Raw genomic sequence first — 19,842 nt, 5'->3', positions numbered from 1 at the left:
ACGTTTAGTTATTCAATATTATGAGCATGTCAAAAAATATATGAAATTAATTTTGTTATTACGTACTTAAAATATTATTGTTCACTAACACCTTTATTGTATGAGAAGTGAATTTTTCATTTACATTTTATTCAAATATTAGCTTCCTATTATTTCGCTGTTCAATTATTTGCTAATGCATTATAATGTTGCATTAATATAATAAGCTAAATATCAAAAGTATATTTGCGACAAAATGAAAGGAATTTATACTGTAAATAATTGAGTAAATAATCATCTGTATGTGTGTGTGTGTGTGTGTGTGTGTGTGTGTGTGTGTATATATATCTTAATCCATTATATATATATTCGATTAACTAATCGATATTTTACCTGTCGATTATCATTTACAGATTAATTAATTGTTCATCATTGAGTATTAGTTTTATCATAATACATATCGAAATACATGTATTTGCTTTACGAATATATCTTATCTTGAGATCTTTGTATAAAATAAAAAATATAATTCCTATATAAATAATAAGTTTTCAGAAAGAGAGAGAGAGAGATGAGTAAAGTGTTAAAAGACTGGTTTAGAAAGAGATTAGGAGTTTTAATCGATCTAACACCTGAATTGTTCGGACATTACACGAGAGACGGTTATCTCTTGGCTCAAATTCTTCACAGTTACGGTATTATTAATTGTGATCAATTGGATACTATCATTCAGACAAAAGATCCTACACTTTGTCGAGTAAATTTAAAACATTTACGTATCTGGTTACGTTTTATCGGAGTTGATTGTACAGACGATTGTATCTGTGAAATTAGTTGTGGCAAAGGTGCTACGGCTCTTCAATTATTTTATAAAGTTTATCTAAGTTTAGAAGACAAGGACAGTTTATACTTTATCACGTTACAAAAAGAACGAGAAAAGTATATACCCAGTTCAAGAAAATTCGATGTGACTCCTGTCCTCGAAGAACCCATTCCATACGAAATACCTGATCATCCACTCTCAAAACCATTGAAAAAAGCAACTAGTACGATAGAATGGCATCGTAATAAGTTTCAAAAGATATTAAAATCTCGTCGTAAGGAACAAAAATATGAGCAAATATTAAAAACGAAGCATCCATCCGATTGGATCGAACCTATTCCCCTTCCGACAACATTTTGTGACACGAAAAACGATGATATTTTAAAAGAGATGAATGATTTTGCTCGTAAACATCGTATTAAATCTTCCAAAAGCGATATTTATGATCCTTGCTTAACCGACAAGTTATACGACGAAATAGAAGTATCCGAGGAAAATCCTGATGCCGCAAAAGCTTATATATCCTGGTTGAAAAATCGTAAAAGAAAAGATAACATTGATAATACTATTAAATCTGGAATGCAAAATACGTTGCTTTCCGAGCTTTGGAATACGTTGATAGAAAAACGGGAGAAAAGTTTCGACGAATTACTCGCACGTCGCGTACTTGATCAGTCACATTACGAGAAACAAATAGTAGCTAAATTATCAGAGGTTCTTAATCAAAAAAATGTTATGACCGAGAACAGAAGTATCGTTGATCAGTTGATGTTGGATGCTAAAGAGAACAAAGCACGATTGGAACAGGAGAGAAATAGAGAGAAATACGATTGGGAATACGAGAACGTTGATATGGAATATCGTAGATTATGCGAACTTCATCGTAAAATTCGTAATGAGAAATTAAACAAATTACGAGAGAAACATGAAAGAATCTGTCGAGAAGTTATTCGAGATTTGATAGATATAGCATTGAAAGTAGTTGAATATCGAAGTTCTAACGAAGGTTGCGTGCCAAAAACGATTTGGAACGAATGGAAAACGTTGTTCTTGAAATGTCAGCCAATATTCGATCCGTTCGAGAATGAATTTCTTAAAGAGGAGAAGAAGGAGGAGGAAGAAAAAGATATCGAAGAAATTGTTCAATCACGATTGGACAGAGAAGAGGTATTGAACGAAGCCAATTTCGAAAGTTATCATACTTTGCAATCACCTTGGGACGAATACGTTCCACCTACGACGGATCCTGAGATTGAAGAAATCTTGAAGTTAGGTGAACTTGTGTTAGGATACATCGTGCATCGACTTTTAGAGTTTGTTTATCCTTACCCGACTGGTTATTTAGAGTCACCGGTACCTAAAGTTAAAACTGCAGCTATCATTTTAGGTATAGTCGAGCCACGTTTATACGATTCTATCGAAATATTATTGAAGAATAGTGGTATTCGTTTGGTGTCTATGAAAGATGCCATCAATTATTGTTTGTTACGATACAAGGAAGAAATGTTGGACGTGGAATACATCGATGCAAATATTATTCGTGCTACCGATGATATTGTCAAACGTAAAGTTGACGATTTGAAGGAGGATAAAAAGACGAAATCGACGAAAACTCTTAGATCTGATAAAGTTTCGGTACGTAGAAAAGTTAAGGAAAAGGAAAAGGAAAAGGATAAGAAAAAAGGGAAAGATTTGGAAGAGAAAGAAACTCAGACACCTCGAGTTATACCTTACGACGACATGAATCCTATTCTAAGCGATGCTGCACACGTTGGAAAGTGGACATACGAATTTTTAATACTCGGTCAACCAATTTCTAACGAATTGAACACCAGAATAATCTTGGAATATCTCAAGAGTCTTGGTGAAATCGAAGGGTGGGCATTGATCGATTATCCTAACAGTTACGATCAGATGGCACGTTTGGAATTTGCTTTAACGGGTTGTCAAATTTTTCAACGCTATGATCATTCTACTAACGTCGTAGATTTCGATAAAATTAACATAGAGGAGATAGATCCGGTTTCATCGAGGATAATTTACGAGGATGCTGAAATCGATGATGATTATACTATTTACAGGTAATTATTTTGGATACTTTTTATATGTATACGATAAATAAATACGTCAAATAAGAGAAGAATTATTAGGATTAACCAAAATTTCGTGCGTTTATTTTCATTATAAATTCTATTATAAAATTGTGCATAAATGGGGAAATAATGGATAAAATTCACGAAATTTGTTGGTTCACTCTAATATTTATTATACCACGAAGGTAATTGTTTATTGGGTCAGTATTATTAAATATTTTAAATCATTCTTTTAAACGAACGATTAATATTTCTAATATAAAATATCAGTATATACCTTGTGTATCGATATTTAACACTCGGTAATTGAATTTATTCGATATAACTAAAAATTTGGTTTACAAATATTGACCAAATAAATAGAAACGAATGATAAAATAATACAATAACGATAAAACACGATGAGATATTTTCTTTACAGGCAGTCAAAATTATTACCAAATCCGATAACCAAAAAAAATGATTATACTTCGACGTCGACTTTTATGACAACTTACGTCAGAGCTATACCAAAACCAATTGACCTTGACGTAGATCCGAATGAATTGGTGGAAGTGTTGTCCGATGATGTTACGGCTGTTGATAAGTTTTATATCGAACAGAACATAGCTTACGTTGTTTATTACGATCATTTCGATACAAATATCATAAAGAAAATAGTTAGACTCGTGATCGATAATAAATCTATGCCAAGGACACCTTCCGTAGAATTATTCGGTGAAAGTGCATTGAAGTTATTGGAAGAACGTAAGGAATTTAGTTTCAAAGAATCCTCAAAAAAGAAATCAGAAATAACTGAACGGTTTGTTCGATCCAAAAAGAACGAAGAAGAAAAAGAAGAAGAAAAAGAAAAAGAAGAAGAAGAAGATAAAATGAAAGTGAAAGATGAGAAAGTTTCCGATGATAACATTGGTGTTCATCGTGTACCAAAACCTGGAGAGGATGGTTGGAAATGGTTAGATTTGTCATTAAATCCTGTATTAATCGATGCTTTGGCTACTCTTTGGGAAAACTTGGAAGAAATTTACATTTACGATTTAATGGAAATTTTCTCGTTAAAGAGAACCCATTCTATCGCTGTTATACCTTACAAAAATTTTCTAATGAGTAATATGATGAAATTTATCGACAGACCCGATAATAAACAGAATTTATTGAACGAGTTTCAACTAATGTTCAACGACGTAAACGATGACACGAGAGACGACGACGACGTTAAATGCGAATTGCATTGCCGTTTGATCGAATTTCAAAATCGTCTATTTGATATTTGCGATTTAAAAAGAACCGAGGCCGAACAGGAACGCAGAAGAATCGTTAACGAACGTTGGACCGATTTCGAAGCTGTTATACTCGTTAATATTTATCTTTCGATAATTCAAACTGAAATCGATCGTTTCGTAGATACCATTCAAATGATTCAAGATTATTATACAAGTATGCTTCAAAAACCTATCAAAGAATCCAGATTTTCCAAAATTTTACTCGACAGATTGAATATACGCGAGATCAAATCGCAAATTAATCAAAATGTATTTGATACTACTACTATTACTGCTATTAGGATCGATGACAAAGATATAAAAGATAATACGAATCGAAAAGATGTGAAAAAATCTAATAAAACGATCTCGGATAAATTTGATCTTACAAAACCCGTCATAAATCCAAACGATTTAACTCAACAAATTACGAATTTACTTATCGATGTTGTAAACTCAATGATTTTCGTTCCAACCGATAGTTTAGTTTACAAAGCTATCATCGATAACGTTAATTACGTAAAACAATTTGTAGAATTTATTGCAACGCGTGCTGACGATACGATGAGGAAAGAAGAAAATCTTCCTACCGTTAGGGAAAAAACTCGGAAAAAAGTTGATTTGTCGGCGGATTATGATGTCGATCGTAAATTGACGAAAACTAGAATGCAGGATCTTTTTCAAGAATGGAGATACGCTATTTTATTTGAGATCAATCGGATGAAAATGAGATTGGATATTATCTCGGAATCCGCTAAAGTCGACGTTAATTTTCTTCTCGAAACAATGCGATTAACGTTTCATCGAATTTACGAGAAAATAATCGACAGGTTTTTTTAATCGTTATATATAAAAAAAAAAAAAAAAAAATAAAGAAAAAACTCGTGAATCGAGAATCACGAAAAATGAATCGAGAAAAAATAAAACGATAAATATTTTCCAGATACGAGAAAGAAAAGAATAGCATTAACGAGATGACAAAGGTCTTCGGTTTCGCTATAGAAGAGGAAAAAATGATTCAAGAGGAATTGGTATTAGACGGTGAACGTTTTTACGTAAGATCTAACATTCTTACTTATCCAGATGAAATGGAAAAACCGATGAAATTAACCAAAGAAACTGTTAAACCATTTTTATTCACTATCGGACAATTGGGTCGTTTGATGAACGTGTTTAAAATGATTGCACCCAGTGGAAAGTTGACCGAACGTTCTTTAATTTATGTTTTTCAAGATATGATATCGTACAACAAGGACGAGGAAGACGATGGTTTTGGAACGATGCCTGTACCATCCTGTTGGCGACGTTTACGATCGTGCGACGTTAACAAATTCGTCGAGAAGATTTTTGGTCGTAATTGCGAGTACGTAGAATGGCGTGAATTTTTGATCCACGCTATGAATCTTCCAATAGCAACTCAGGAAGATATTTTACGTGCACGCGATCGTTATAGAATATTGGATCACGATTTGAAAGAAATCGTGACGATAGATCAGTATCGTTCCGTACCATTATGGTTTTTCGAGTATACCGATGATATTTCATCGAATATCAAGCATATTCTCTTCGATGATTTTCAAAGACCATTGGATGCTCATTTATTCGACGATGAGATAGATTTAGTTAATCCTGACAAATTGGTGAGTACTATGATCTCGGGTAAAGCGATGGATTATGTTAATTATTTGAAAAATTCGAAAATAAACGAGGACAAAGTTACGATTGAGGATCAGGATGAAGAAATAATCGTTCAGAAGGATCTTAAGGAAGATTTCTTGAGACTCCTATTAACCAAAGAATTGCTTTGTCAGATGTACTTGATCGATCGATACTCGGTCAATTATACTGCCTTGCTATTGGCCCTTTGCAAGGACGAGGATCCTCGTGAAGGACTTGGAAAAGCACTCTCCTTGGCTATTGGTAACAAAGTTTGCACGGATTTCAATGAGGGAGAGAAATACGTTGATAAGTTACTTCACGAGAAACGATTATACGCCCAATTGGAATCTATGAGAAATCTTTTACGCGAGGAAGCTATTCAAGTATAATAATTTAATAATAATTTATAAGCCGCCCGTCTTCTTTTTTTTTCCTTTCTTTTTCTTTTTCTTCGAATTCATATAATTCGTTTTATTTATATTCATTTATAATAATGATTAATGAAAGTTTGACGATTATAATTTAGAAATTTATTTCTATTATGGTATCATTGATATATAATCAAATTATGAAGAAATTTATAAACTTTTAATATGATCGTTTGAAATCGAATTAATTTAATTAATTGAAATAATTTAAATACACGTTCGGGGAAAAATATCATTGGAATTTTTATGCACTTTTCCTTATTTTTCTCTTTTGCATCTACTCGTGGTTGAAATTTCTTTATTTAAATGCTGTAAATTTCTGCATAATTTGTTCCGTTTAATTTAATAAAAACATTTGTGTATAGAGATCAGACAATTAAAATGAAATAATTTAAAATCATTATAAGGTAACAAAAGAGATAATAAATCATCTCTTGGACAAAGCTGTTGCCGGTGTAATAATAGAAGAAATTGATGAATACGCAGTACCACGTCGATTGATGATCCAAAAACTTGATGAACCTGGCGAGGAGATCGATCCCTCGACGTTACTATTTCAGATTACTGAAAATTCTGAACAAATTTCTGATTCGATAAGCGATGAACAATCAGATTTTAGTATAATGCCTGAAAGCTATCACGAGTATGAAGAACCTATTGAAAGAATAATCATTTATTGGATTCCCTATGATATTTGTTTGGTAAATTATATCTCAACAAAATTATTATATTATAATTATAATTAATTTATAAACTCATTTTTCTATTTATTTGATCGGTATGTAAAAATAAAATATATAATTGTCAGTATATAATATAAATATTATAATCAAAAAAATAATCGTATAATCAAGAGAGTAATATTTAAATATAATTATAAGATAATCAAATACATAAATTTGATTTTTTCCAGACAGTTTTATTGGCTACTTTACCGTGGCACGCATCTCAACCCGATTTATTTCAAACTACGAAAACACTTCGGGAATTATTGCGTGATGCTTACGACGAACTTTACGATGATGAATTGTCCGACGATAAGAATACAGTTTTATCTCATCGTTTCTTGAATCATAACTTCATTATAGAATTGTTGGAAAGTACCAGTAAGTTTACTGTTAAACGTCTCGGTAATATTCTTTCTGAAATAATAACTGAGGAACAGGAAAGGTATTATCATTGATTATTACTTTTATAGTTGACTTATATTATTATAATTATTATTAATATTAATATTAATATTATTATTATTATTATTATCATTATTATTATTATTATTATTATTTTCGTTTAAATTTTTTTTCTTTTTCTTATTTGCTTATTTCTTTTTAAATTTTTTTCTTTACCTATTGTAAATAAATTCGAAGAACATTAAATACGATATTTCGATGTATAATATCCTTATGTACATATGTATATATATATATATATTCTTCCCTTTTTTTTTTTCTTTTTTTTTTTTAAAACAGAATAATATATTTTTCTATTACACATCACGCGTGAGATAAAATTGAGATGAGAACAAAAAAGTAACGTACACACGAGGAGACGATATTATTGTATATATTTATTATTTTAATTTTATACGATAAAGTAACAATTTTTTTTTTGGTATCGAATTGTATCAATTATTTTTGTTTTTGTTTTTTTTTTCTTTGTTTTTAATATCGTAAAATAAAACAAAAAATCAAGTATTAACAAAAATTTTGTTCAATAATATAAGAATAATTTTTTACGAAGAAATTTGGAAGAATATTCCTCGCGTTCGTTTTTTTTTAGTTTTATTTCTTTCTTTTTTCAATATATATATATATATATTATTCGTCATTAATAAATTGATATTTTAATAATAAATTGGCGATGTGAACGACAGTACGTATTTTGTTTGTTTTTTTTTTGCTTCGTTTGTTCATACTTTAATAACGTGTGTTATAAACGCGTTTACGTTTAAATACAACGTCGTCTTGTCTTCTTTTTCTTTTTCTTTTTCTTCTTCTTCTTCTTCTTTCTCGTATATCTTCAAAGAATTGCTTACGTTTATATAAATACTTAGCGCAATTTAACTTACATCATACTTAAATTTATAATCGCTATTATTTCCGTTCCGTTTGCTGATTGATATTAAAAATTTTCTCACGTTATTTTTTTTTGTTTTATTTTTTGTAAAATGCGCGAGAGCCGATAAAACGTTTTTTTCTTTTTATTTTTTTTTCCTTTACGATCGAATCAAACGTTTCTTAATTAATATCTAATATTAGAAAGAAAAGAAAACGCAATGAAATTTATATTAAACGAATATTATTTCTATTAATAAATTATTTTCTTAAAAATATATTTATAAGTAATGATAATAGAAATAATAATAATAATAATAATAATAATTATAACAAAAATTCATTTCGAAAATATTCAATCGAAGATCTTTCGTTCATTTCGATCGAAAAAAAAGAAATAAAAGCAACAAATATTTACGTATTTCAGCTCTCGCGAAGAATATATTTGTTGTGTGTGTGCGTCTGTGTATGTGTATGTGTGTGTTTTGTGTTATGTGTCAGTAATAATTTTTATACGCATTTTAATATTTTTGTTAACTTCATCGTTGGGTTTTCACACACGACGAAGTTAAAAAGAGAAGACGATACACAATAATAATAATAATAATAAAAATGCACTTTAATAATTAGCTGCACGCGATTTGACTTAAATGTTCATTCATTTAATTTAATGTCTTTTATACACATACGTACAACACATACGCGCCCGCGCTTTCTTATAGTTTATTTTTTTTATTCTTTTTTCTTTTTTCCTTCCTCCTTTAATAATTATGTTTATATTATTTGGAAATTCACGCGAATTTAATTCTTCCTACCTCTCATTTATGGTTGCGCATGTGAACACTGAAAAAAAAAAAGGAAAAAAAAAAGGAAAAAAAAAGGAAAAAAAAATCGGAAACGTCGATAATCCGCAAAGGGGAAGCTTTCGATCTTATTTTCTTTTTTCTTTTTTAATTCTCAATTCAATTACTATATCCTATCAATGATATATTTTCGTGTAAACGAGAAACACGATATATGATATATATAAAAAAAGGAACGTCCACGAGATTATCGGTGGACACGGTATTTTATTATTATAATAATAATATTAATAATATACACACACTCGCGTATAATGTTTTCACCGAAGTTCTTTCTTTCTTTTTTTTTCTTTTTATATATATAAAAAAATAGAAGTATATAATAATATATATATATTAATATATGTATATTATATATGTATATATATATATATATATATTATAATAATTTAACGATTAATTATTATCGACTAAGTAAATTCATTTTTTTTTTTCCAAGCGTATCCTAAATGTTTATTAATTTTAAATGTGTATATATATATAGCTTAATTATTAAGTTAAGAGAGACAAATCTTTTTATTTTTTATATTATATAATTTTTTTGTTTTGTTTTATATATTTAAAAGAGGAAGATTCGAAAAAGGGTCCACAGATAAAGCGTGGACGTCTTTTTGTATTATTTAATAATTCTACAAAATTCATAATATTGGACACCGCATTATCATAATTCTCTCATTCATTGTCAATCAATAAAATTTCATACACGTATACATACACACATACATACATACTTTCAATCTCTCTCTCTCTCTCTTTTTCTTTTCCTTTGATATATGTTTACCTTCCCCTTAAATTCATCCTAACTTTTTCCTTTGGCACGTCAAAACTCATTTAACTAGGTCCTCACTACTAATCACCGCATACTCGTTAATCCTATCGTTGCAATAAAAAAATATCGAGGAATAAAAAATATATCACGCAATTGACGATTTTATCCGTCGTATTAAACTCCCAACCCCTTAAACCCCACCCCCTATCCCCCATCCCCCACCACTCCCCCTTTCTTCTCCTCTCCAACTCGGTGTACGTTTACACGATTTTATAAGAGAAAAATAAAAAACCAATGGTGTTTTAATGGGAGATTGGTTAGCGAATTTTTTAAGAAAAATCTCGCTGCTCTGAGGATACAATCGAAAAATAATATAATAACAACAACAACAACAACAACAACAACAACAACAGCAGCAGCAGCAGCAAAAGTAGCAGCAGCGTGGAAGTTAAGTTTTTTTCGTATTACGAAATAACATCACACCGATGGAAAACAGTAGTAGTAGTAGTAGTAGTAATAGTAGTAATAGTAGTAATAATAGTAATAGTAATAGTAGTAGTAAGTCCCTTCTCGTTCGTTATTTCTTATTTATTTTATTTCTTTGTTGTGTTGTTTTATTATTTCTTTCGAAAAAACTTTTCAAAAATTCGCACGCACACACATACACTCACACACACACACGCGTTATATATATTTCGTTCCACTGATGTTTATTTTATCGAAGATTTTCAGTTTTGAAAATGGAAAATTCCTGAGAAACAATGAAAAAAAAAAAAGAGAAAAAAAATAGAAAAAGAAACTGGACTACGTGCGTGTGTGTGTTTTTTTTTTCTGTCCCTTGGAAACCTATTTAATAAGGAACTTCCCGAAAAATTCAACCGATCCATGGTAGCCATCAGCTGGGCTGAGGTGGTGTAAGTCGTACTAAAAGCCACGTATACAATTTAGGCTTTTGTTTATCGATCAGCTCGTATTGTAGATTGCTAAGACCATCAGTAGCGAATCTTTTCTTCCCCGATCTCAGGAACTCGTACCTGTTAATAATAAAACGATATAATTATCGATTAATTCATTTCTCATTTGTTTCCCCACTTCCTGAAAAAATAAAACGAACGATGAGAAAGAAAACAACAAGATTATTCTTATTTCATAATCATCGGTTCATATTTGTACGATAAAATCATCTTTTTATTATAAGCACACCCGTTATAAGAATTTTCTATTATACGAACGAATTCTATTATATAAATAGTATTTCTCTCTGTTCCGTTACAAACAGCTACTGTAAATGAATATAAATATTATTTGTCTCTCTCTCTTTGTGGAACGTAATTATATTATCATAATGATTTAATTTCAAAATGTGAAAGAGACGTGCGTAATATTACGTTATACAAATCGAGTGCATGACTAAAATGTTCGTTTGTTCTATTATATACGAAAATTATCTCGTAAAAGTACTATTCTCGTCAAGTTAATTTATATAATCGTATTTCTATGAGATTTAGATGTTTCTTCTTGTTGTTTCATAAATTTCTTTAATTATAGAAAAATCATGTTTGAGTGAAAACTTTATTACAATTATTTCTCGTAAAATATTTAAATAAAATAAAATCAAATCAAAGTAATGCAATGGAATTTTAATTTGCAAAATTTCAAATACTCGGTGGTCATTTGATCTCGATTGTATTTAATATAATATTTAATAATACATATTATATTATATATATATTTGAAATATATAAATATCAAGTAAAATAATATAATTATTAATTAAATAATTAAATAAATTAAAAAATAATTGATTAATAATATATTTAAATTTAAAGATAAATTATAATTGTTTTTACCTCTTTGGATTAGCCTTTTCCTTTTTGTGTGTTAGCATCTTGTAACGAGCTACGTTTGCAGGATAACGTGAGATATGCAAACCATGAGCTTTTATACGGTTAGCCATGTCGTCGTCCTCGCCACCCCAACCCCAGAAGACGTTGCTGAATCCGTTCACCAGCTTGAAATGTTCTCGAGACATAGCAGAAACACCACCGAAAAGATCGGCGTATGGGAGTCTTGAAAAATCCAATTATTTTTGCATTTTATATTACCTTGTCAGAGTTTTAAAACTTATACCCTAGCATGAACAAATTTTTTATTTTAAATAATTTGTACAACGATTACAGAATTAGAAATAATGCAAAACTATTATATTCTCCAAAAAAAAAATAATATTTATCATACTTCAAAATGTTCTTATCGAGGATGAACATTTAATCGAAATATTTTTAAGTGTTTTTAATTGAAACGAATAACACACAGCCCCGTGTGTGCATATTACACACGCTTTGCACTACATTACAGTAATTTGTGGTAAAAATCAATTTGAGATAATGAAGATCTGAATAGAGAGTTGTTATAGTACGATCATACAATTACTACAGTTAGTTACATAACGAGTTAATGACTCGTTAATAAATAATAGCAATAATTATTTATCTTCTCCCCCCTACCACCATAAATTTCCTCCACTTTTACTTCATTAAAACGAAATTATTATCCTTCATCCTTCGGGAAGTAATAATTATCTTGCTCGAGGTTAAATCGCGTGTTCCACGATATTAAATATTGATTAAATTCATAAACAAATAGCTTTAGAAATGGATAATCGATGATATTAATTGTGCATTTATAACGAAACAAAAAAAAAAGAAAAAAATTACACACAAATAAAAGTAATATTTACAAGTAAAATAATAATAGTAATAATAATAAGAAAAAATCATCATACTTGTATCTGAATTTATCAACGGCGACTGACATGTGCCTTGGTTGTTCCGGACAGGTGTACAAATTTCTATCGTCTTCCGGAAGTAAATCGACGTCGTGGAAAATGAAGCAATCGAACGTTTTTTCCTTCAATGCTTCGACGTAACCAACGTTCATCAGCATCGCACGATTAAACGCTCCGGTGCCTGAAACCGACGAACCAAAAAATACTTTGTCAATAAAAGAAGAAAAACAAGAATACACGAGGATGAGAAAGGAAAAAAGGAAAAAAAGAAAAAAAGAAAGAAAGAAAGAAAGATAGAGAAACAGAAAATGATAATGAAAATGATTTTGCGAAAGATATAGATAGATAGAATGAAAGGAGTGGGGGGGGTGGTAGTAGTCCGAGAACCTTAATTCCTAGATGTCCTTGAAGAAATGGGGAAAAAAAAGATGAATGGAGATAAAATAAAATAATGAAGTTGTAATTTCGATTAAAACTTCTAAAACATTTTACATCGTCGCTATGTGAACGAAAGTAAGAAGAAGAAAGGTGGGGAAAGATAGAAAAGGGATGTAGGAGGAAACTGGGACTGATTCGACGAGAAAGATAAGATGTCTGAAATAGAAATAGAAATAGATAAAAAGAAAAAGAAAAAGAAAATGAACGAAGAAAGAAATAAGAGCAAAAGAGATATTTTTGAAATGTAGGGCAAACCGTGTAGATCTTTCGGATAAGTTTTCTTTTTTCTTTTTTCTTTTTTCTCCTTGGACCCTATCTTTTTTTTCCTTTTCTTTTCCTTTTATTTTCTGTTGTTCTCAAAATATCATCTTTATCTTTTTCTTCGTTTCATTTGTCGTGTATTTTATATCGTAGGATATATGAAGCAACTAAAAAGAGGTTAGGGGTAGCGAGCAATCTAGGGTGATCTTTCGTGGTATGTAAAGTGCTGGTTGCATTTGCCCCGGCAGCATCCTCACCCCCCCTCTCACTCTCTCTCTCCTTACGTGAGAGATTAATCGACCCAGTTAGACATACCCAGCACTTTTGTGCTCTCTATGTCTGAAGAGCTTACCTCAAAAACTTTCCACGAGTGCTTTCTACTTTTCTTTCTTTCTTTCTTTCTTTCTTTCTTTCTTACTTACTTTTTTACTTACTTCTTTCTTTTTTATTTTTTAAGAGGAGGGAGTGGGTTCTTTTTCCCCTTTTTTTGTCATAAATTTTATTTATATACGTTGCAAGTAGCCCTCTTGCAACACGATTTTACTTCTAACATGATAAGAAAGTGACGACAAACTTTTGTACAAGACTGTACTTTTACATCCATTGGATATAACATGATTTTCGTGTTTAGTATGTTTAAAAATTATGTCATCTTAAATTAATAACTATGTTTATAGGAGGGTTAGATAACAATTATATTATAATTATATTTATTAACTGTTTTTACTTTACCGTATTAAAACCATCCCTAAAATCATACCCGCATATTTTAAAACACCTTTATATATATTTATTTTTTTATCTGTAAAAGTTAATACAATACCGACAGAGTTATTATTCACATTTCTTTTCCCTATTTTACTGTCGGTGATTTACCGTTGATAAAAGAAGAAAAAAAAGAAAGAAAAAAGAAAAAGGAAAGTGTTAGGAGGTTTTTAACGCATGATCGTTCAAACTATAATTCACACCTTCCGAGTCTTCTCCTTTAAAAGTAATCCATAATGCCCATGCTTGTGTATAAAATAAATCTCACGGTATACTCGAGGTTTCGTGATTTATATGGATCGAACAGGACACAAAATGCGATAAAAGACTAAAGAAGAAGAACGGATTCCTATACATAGATGTATATATATATATATATACATATACACATATATATGTTTTTAGATGCGATTTTTCGTTCGTTCAGTTCAACGAAGAAACAAGGACCCATTATCTTTATAGGAAGTATCCCAAGAGAATCGATCGATTTACATATATCGATTTCGTGGATGGTCTCGACAATGTAATAATTTCGAAAAAAAGAAAGAGAAACGATGAGAAATAAAAAGAAAAACATCACGAGAATAATTATAATACGTTAAAAGTATAACATAATACATAATAAATTTATTTTATTTGACTTAACATCGAATTTTCCCTTTCAAAAATTCTTCTTCTTTGCTTTATTTTTTTAATATCTTCGAAAATTAATTTTTTCAAAATGGCGTACTTTCCAGACAAATATTTGAAATGGTACGTTACGTACACCTCGGAATGTATTATATTTAAATATTGATTGATAATTTATGTAATTTAATTTTAGAAAAACATTACAAACCTCCTGACACATGTAATTTTATAGTTATAAGATAAATATGATTTATAAAATACAGATAAACGTATATATATATATATGTATACGAAGCGTATAACCTCAAAGTTGTTACATGATGTTATATAGCAATTTAATCATGATTCCATTTAGAAGCTATTTCTAATATAAGTATTTCTCTCTCTCTCTCTCTCTCTCTCTCTAATGAATTTCCTCTATGGTGAAGTAACAAGTTCGTTCAATCTCTATCGATTAGAAATAAACATCAAGAGAGAGAAAGAGAGAGAGAGGGAGAAATTCTTGAAATTTCTATTAATAGACGAATGTAAACGTCTAATAACTAATCTTCGATATTACCAACGATTCGATATACATAAATCGTAAATTAATGATTTCAAGTTAAATCAAATCAATTTTGTAATAATTATAAATATTTGAAAGTTATATATACACGTTGGATTAAATTTTGATGAAATTTAACGCGCGTTTAGAGAAGAAGAATCTTGATGAAATGTTTTTTTTTTTTTTTTTTCCTCTTAATCCTATCTTCGTAGAATTTTAATTAACGATCGCGAATGAAAGATATACTTTGCATCATTGGGTTCAAAAGAAAGCAAATAATAATGTTTGTTATTTCTCTCCTTCCTTCCCGTTGAAAATGAGGATAGAGTTCGTTCATTCGTTCGTTCGTTCTCGTTAAATTGAAGATGATCCTCGAGGATAAAACGAAACGAAACGAAGAAACAAAAGAGTAAAAAAGAAGAAAAATGGGGGGGGATGCTGATATTCTCTGGCTCGTTTCAAGATAAATATTTTTTTTTCCCTTTCTTTTTATCGATTCCTTCATTATCATTGATTTAACGGATTTTTTTTTTCTTGTTCAGAAAAACAAACGATTGAAAAGAGAGAGAGAGAGAGAGAGAGAGAGAGAAAAAAGGAAAGAAAGATAATTTTATCTCGTCAGATAGTAGGATTTTCCTATCACCAATCGTATCTTTACAAAAAAAAAAGCAACATGGAACAGTTATTAGTATCGAAATAAAAAATTACGATAAAAGTCTGCTTTTTCCTAGGAATTGAAGAAAAAAAAAAAAAGAAAAATAATAAAAAATAAATGGAATCTCGTTTCTGATGAACAAATTATAAATCCTATATATAAATAAATCATACGATAACTGACATTTTCTCTCGATGATCAAAAGATTTAATATTCCTTCCCCCCCAAAGCCCCACCCTAACCGCCACCCCACTCCTACGCCCCCCCCATCTTTGCTAGTACTCTCGTTTTTATTTTCTTTTTCAAAGAAATTATTCACTACCGTTAGCAATTATGTAAAAAGCAAAGTATTCGCTAGCTGACTACTACAACTACTATTACTACTACTAATACTATTACTACTGGCTGTTGCTAGGCTCTTTAATCTCGGATCTTCCTAGTAGACTTTTGAAAAGGGATGAAGAAGACAGACAGTTCGCAATGGAAGGAAGGAAGGAAGGAAGGTTAGTAGATAGGATGGTAGGAAAGGAAGGAAGGAAGGATTTGAATTTCAAAGCAGCTGCAGGATGAAACTACGTTCGGACCATTTGAGACAATTAAAGACCCGTTAAAGGCATCTCCAACAATAAGAATAATATTAAATATCATTCACAGTTGTAAGACAGACATGTCCGAGATAATATTAACAATAATAATCAAAATAATAATGCAAAAGTTCAGATAAATCACATCGTACAACAGATTAACGTTTCTTCGAATCCCATTTGGATTGCATTATTATATGAATGATATATTATGACTTCAATATTTATTATAATAACATTGAAATATTTTGAAATTTGGTTTCAACGAAATTTGTTCATTCTCTCTCTCTCTTTCTTTTTCTTTTTTTCTTTTTTTAACGCAATTCAATTACTTTTAATTAAATATAATTGGTATTCGAATAAATTATATATATTTTATATCAATTTGATAATAATATATACGGGACGTTCTTAAAAAAAAAAAAAAAAAGGAACAAACCATTAAATATATTTATAAAGTACATAGAAAATACTATTACTGAAAACGAATAAAGTGGCTTTTAACGAGGACATAGGTAAAAAGTGATAAATGTCTGGTAATAAGTGACGTTTCAAAAATTACTATTTTATAGAATTTATAAGGGGGAAAGAAAAAAAAAAGGGACAAATCCCTGAGGAAGTACGATAGCTATCAAAGCGATTTATACTTTGATTAACGATGCCTGATTAAGAAAATAACTAATGACCGAACGAGAGTAGTGGAGATATGCCGCATTGCAGCAATCCAGTTATCGGCATCTCTTCTATTCGCTTTCGACTTGCATTAGTCCGATTAGATTACGTTCTAACGTGGTATTACGTAACAAGACTACCACCAGGTAGTAGTATACTTCTGTAAGGATGGTGACAGTTACCTACATTCCTCTATTTCCCCTATTTCCCCTATTTCCCCTATTTCCCCATTACCCCCACCACCACCGTTGTTACAAGTATTTTTGTTCCCATTAAACGAAGAAAAATTGTAGTCGTTATTTTCGATAAAATGAATCGTATACTACTCCTGTGAACAAAATTCCTATAACAATTCGTTTTACGTGTTAAACGTAATCCTAGAAGTGTAATACTAAACCAATAGGAATCAAATTCGATATTTACGAAGAGAAGTTTCCGTTTTCGTGTTTTATTAATTGCACGACACTTAATTAAAATGAACGAATATTTACTTTTCTTTTTTTTTTCTTACTTATATCGTGAAAAAAAGAAGGAAACGTCGATAAACACAACATTGGTCGAAGATAACTATCGTCATTGTAAATGGTATTTCAGTGAACTTTCAACAAAATCCCAGGTGGATTTTTCAAACGTTTTCTATACGTCACCTTGTTCTTTGTTAGATCCCACGTGAAAGCAAAAGAAAAAAGCTTAAAGAAATAGAGAAAGAGATGAAAACATTTGGAGCCTTTAAGTGGCTGTGAAAGACAGAGACGAATAGCTCGTTTAATATTAGAACGAAGAGAAAGATAAAGATTCCCATTGGCTTAACGTGGATTTTATCATAGATGTTCACATAAATAATACTTTGTTGGATGATTTATTTTTATATTCTTTTCTTTTTTATTTTTTTTTTTTTTTAATTCGTCATCAGCATCTATTATTCTTCTATTAATTATTATTTATTTATAATTATATATATATATGTATGAATTTATATCAATCAGGATGATAATACGAAATACAATAACATTCTAACATTATTCATTATTTCGTGAAATTTTTCTAAACGAATATTCAGTGTTAGAAAGAGAGAGAAATAATATTTTGTTTCTTAGTAATTTTGGAAATTTTTGGAATTTTTGTTCTCTTAACCATCATTCGGAAGATAATTTATTGATTAGCTCTCCATATAATGTGCTTATGGTACGATAAGCTCTGGATAATTTACACACGTGTTAGGTAAACAGAAAATCAGATATAATGGATAGGCAACACGTATTTTATCGATAAAATCGTTAATAATTCATTCCATCGGAGCTAATGAAACACCTTGTATTGTACGATAGAGGGGAAGATTGATTTATGATAAACGTAAAGACAAATAAATACTTGTTATGTTACAAGATAAAGATAAAGGAAAAAAAAAAAGAAAAAACAACTAAGTAATTAAAGTATCTATTGCATTCGATTAACTCACCTTCCTGCTCAACAACAAAGATTTGATAATCGATTTGTTGACGCAAGAGAATCGGATGAATGTTGAATAGTAATGTTTGAAGATGCTGCGGTCTATCACGGAAAGGAATGATTATGGCAACTCGATGTCTGGCTATACAAGTTTTCGGACATCCTTTACCACCAGGATTCACCTCGGTAAATGTTTTTTCCATGACCGACATCTCTGGTGGAGTTTTACTAACGGCAACTGGACCAACTAGAATGAAATACGTGACGATAGATTAATATTACTTCATTATCATGAATTTTATTCATTATTCAAAATTAGTTAACCCTTTATAACACTTTTTAATCTCCGAATATTTGTCTACTACTTGAAAACACGTTAAAACGTTAAAACATAGTATTTGTGTATTACAAATTTAAAAATAAAAACCAATATCGAGTATTTTTGACAACAAATATCATTTAATATTTTATATCCGAATGAACTGCAATAAAATACGTTTTATATTTAACAGTTAGAAAAATGATTTGTACCAATAATAATTAAAATATACTCGTACAAAAATATAAATCTCTACGTTTTCTCTATTAATTAATATCTTTCAATTAGAGATATAAAAGATTACAAAAATTATTGTACATTTAATAACTTTCTATATAAATTCGTTGAACAATTTATCAGTCATCGAACTATAGAAATAATACACACACACACACACACACATATATATTATATCTATATATTATATATAGATATGCTTATTCAAACAGTATTAAAATATCGTCTCGATTTAAATATTTGATTAACAGCGAGTAAATGTAGAAAGAATACATAAAACGAGAGAAACAGAGAGGATCGAAGAGGTGGATTTCAACTCGGGTAGAAAAGATAGAAGTCCATCGATTAACCGAGGTAAACATTCGCCACTCTTCTCATCCTTTGTTTTCCTCGGTGTACGGTTTAACGAGCTTTGCTAACGTGCAAATAGACAAGATCAAAGACAAGAAGGATCGAATCGGAAGGAAGACAAAATAGAAAAGTTAAGACACCACCACCACCACTACCACCTCTGCCACCCCCTTCGTCTTTCTCTTTCTCTCTTTTTTCTTTTCTTTTCTTTTCTTTTCT

The 19,842-nt window shown here is 30.1% G+C and overlaps 2 protein-coding genes across 2 annotated transcripts in view; one reads left to right on the top strand and one right to left on the bottom strand.

The window, feature by feature from the left end:
• The first annotated feature begins 67 nt into the window (after positions 1-67).
• On the top strand, positions 68-7,488 carry LOC122525729 (sperm flagellar protein 2-like). The gene is made up of 5 exons (XM_043648655.1): positions 68-2,883; positions 3,302-4,987; positions 5,101-6,199; positions 6,652-6,945; positions 7,158-7,488. Exons 1-5 carry the CDS (start codon positions 551-553, stop codon positions 7,425-7,427), a joined length of 5,682 nt encoding a protein of 1,893 aa, XP_043504590.1. The 5' UTR covers positions 68-550; the 3' UTR covers positions 7,428-7,488.
• A 3,263-nt stretch (positions 7,489-10,751) lies between these two features.
• The window catches only part of LOC122525326 (beta-1,4-N-acetylgalactosaminyltransferase bre-4-like), a 36,553-nt gene continuing 27,462 nt past the window's right edge, over positions 10,752-19,842 (bottom strand). The window contains exons 4-7 of the mRNA XM_043648046.1: positions 18,727-18,963; positions 12,716-12,899; positions 11,781-11,999; positions 10,752-10,964 (exon numbers count right to left, since the gene is read on the bottom strand). Coding sequence (XP_043503981.1) covers positions 10,826-10,964; positions 11,781-11,999; positions 12,716-12,899; positions 18,727-18,963 — 779 coding nt within the window. The 3' untranslated portion in view covers positions 10,752-10,825. The remainder of the gene's footprint in view (positions 10,965-11,780; positions 12,000-12,715; positions 12,900-18,726; positions 18,964-19,842) is intronic.

This window comes from Polistes fuscatus, unplaced genomic scaffold (assembly GCF_010416935.1).
Source record: "Polistes fuscatus isolate 324 unplaced genomic scaffold, CU_Pfus_HIC Scaffold9, whole genome shotgun sequence".
NCBI classification, from domain to species: domain Eukaryota; kingdom Metazoa; phylum Arthropoda; class Insecta; order Hymenoptera; family Vespidae; genus Polistes; species Polistes fuscatus.
This window is presented reverse-complemented; position numbering and strand designations above follow the sequence as displayed.

What these genes read in the sequence shown, in the direction of transcription:
- LOC122525729 (XM_043648655.1), top strand. Translation starts at nt 551, where the DNA reads ATGAGTAAAGTGTTAAAAGACTGGTTTAGAAAGAGATTAGGAGTTTTA. An exon ending in TACGCGAGGAAGCTATTCAA is followed by an intron (nt 6,200 to 6,651) that starts GTATAATAATTT and finishes AATCATTATAAG; the next exon opens with GTAACAAAAGAGATAATAAA. An exon ending in TTCCCTATGATATTTGTTTG is followed by an intron (nt 6,946 to 7,157) that starts GTAAATTATATC and finishes GATTTTTTCCAG; the next exon opens with ACAGTTTTATTGGCTACTTT.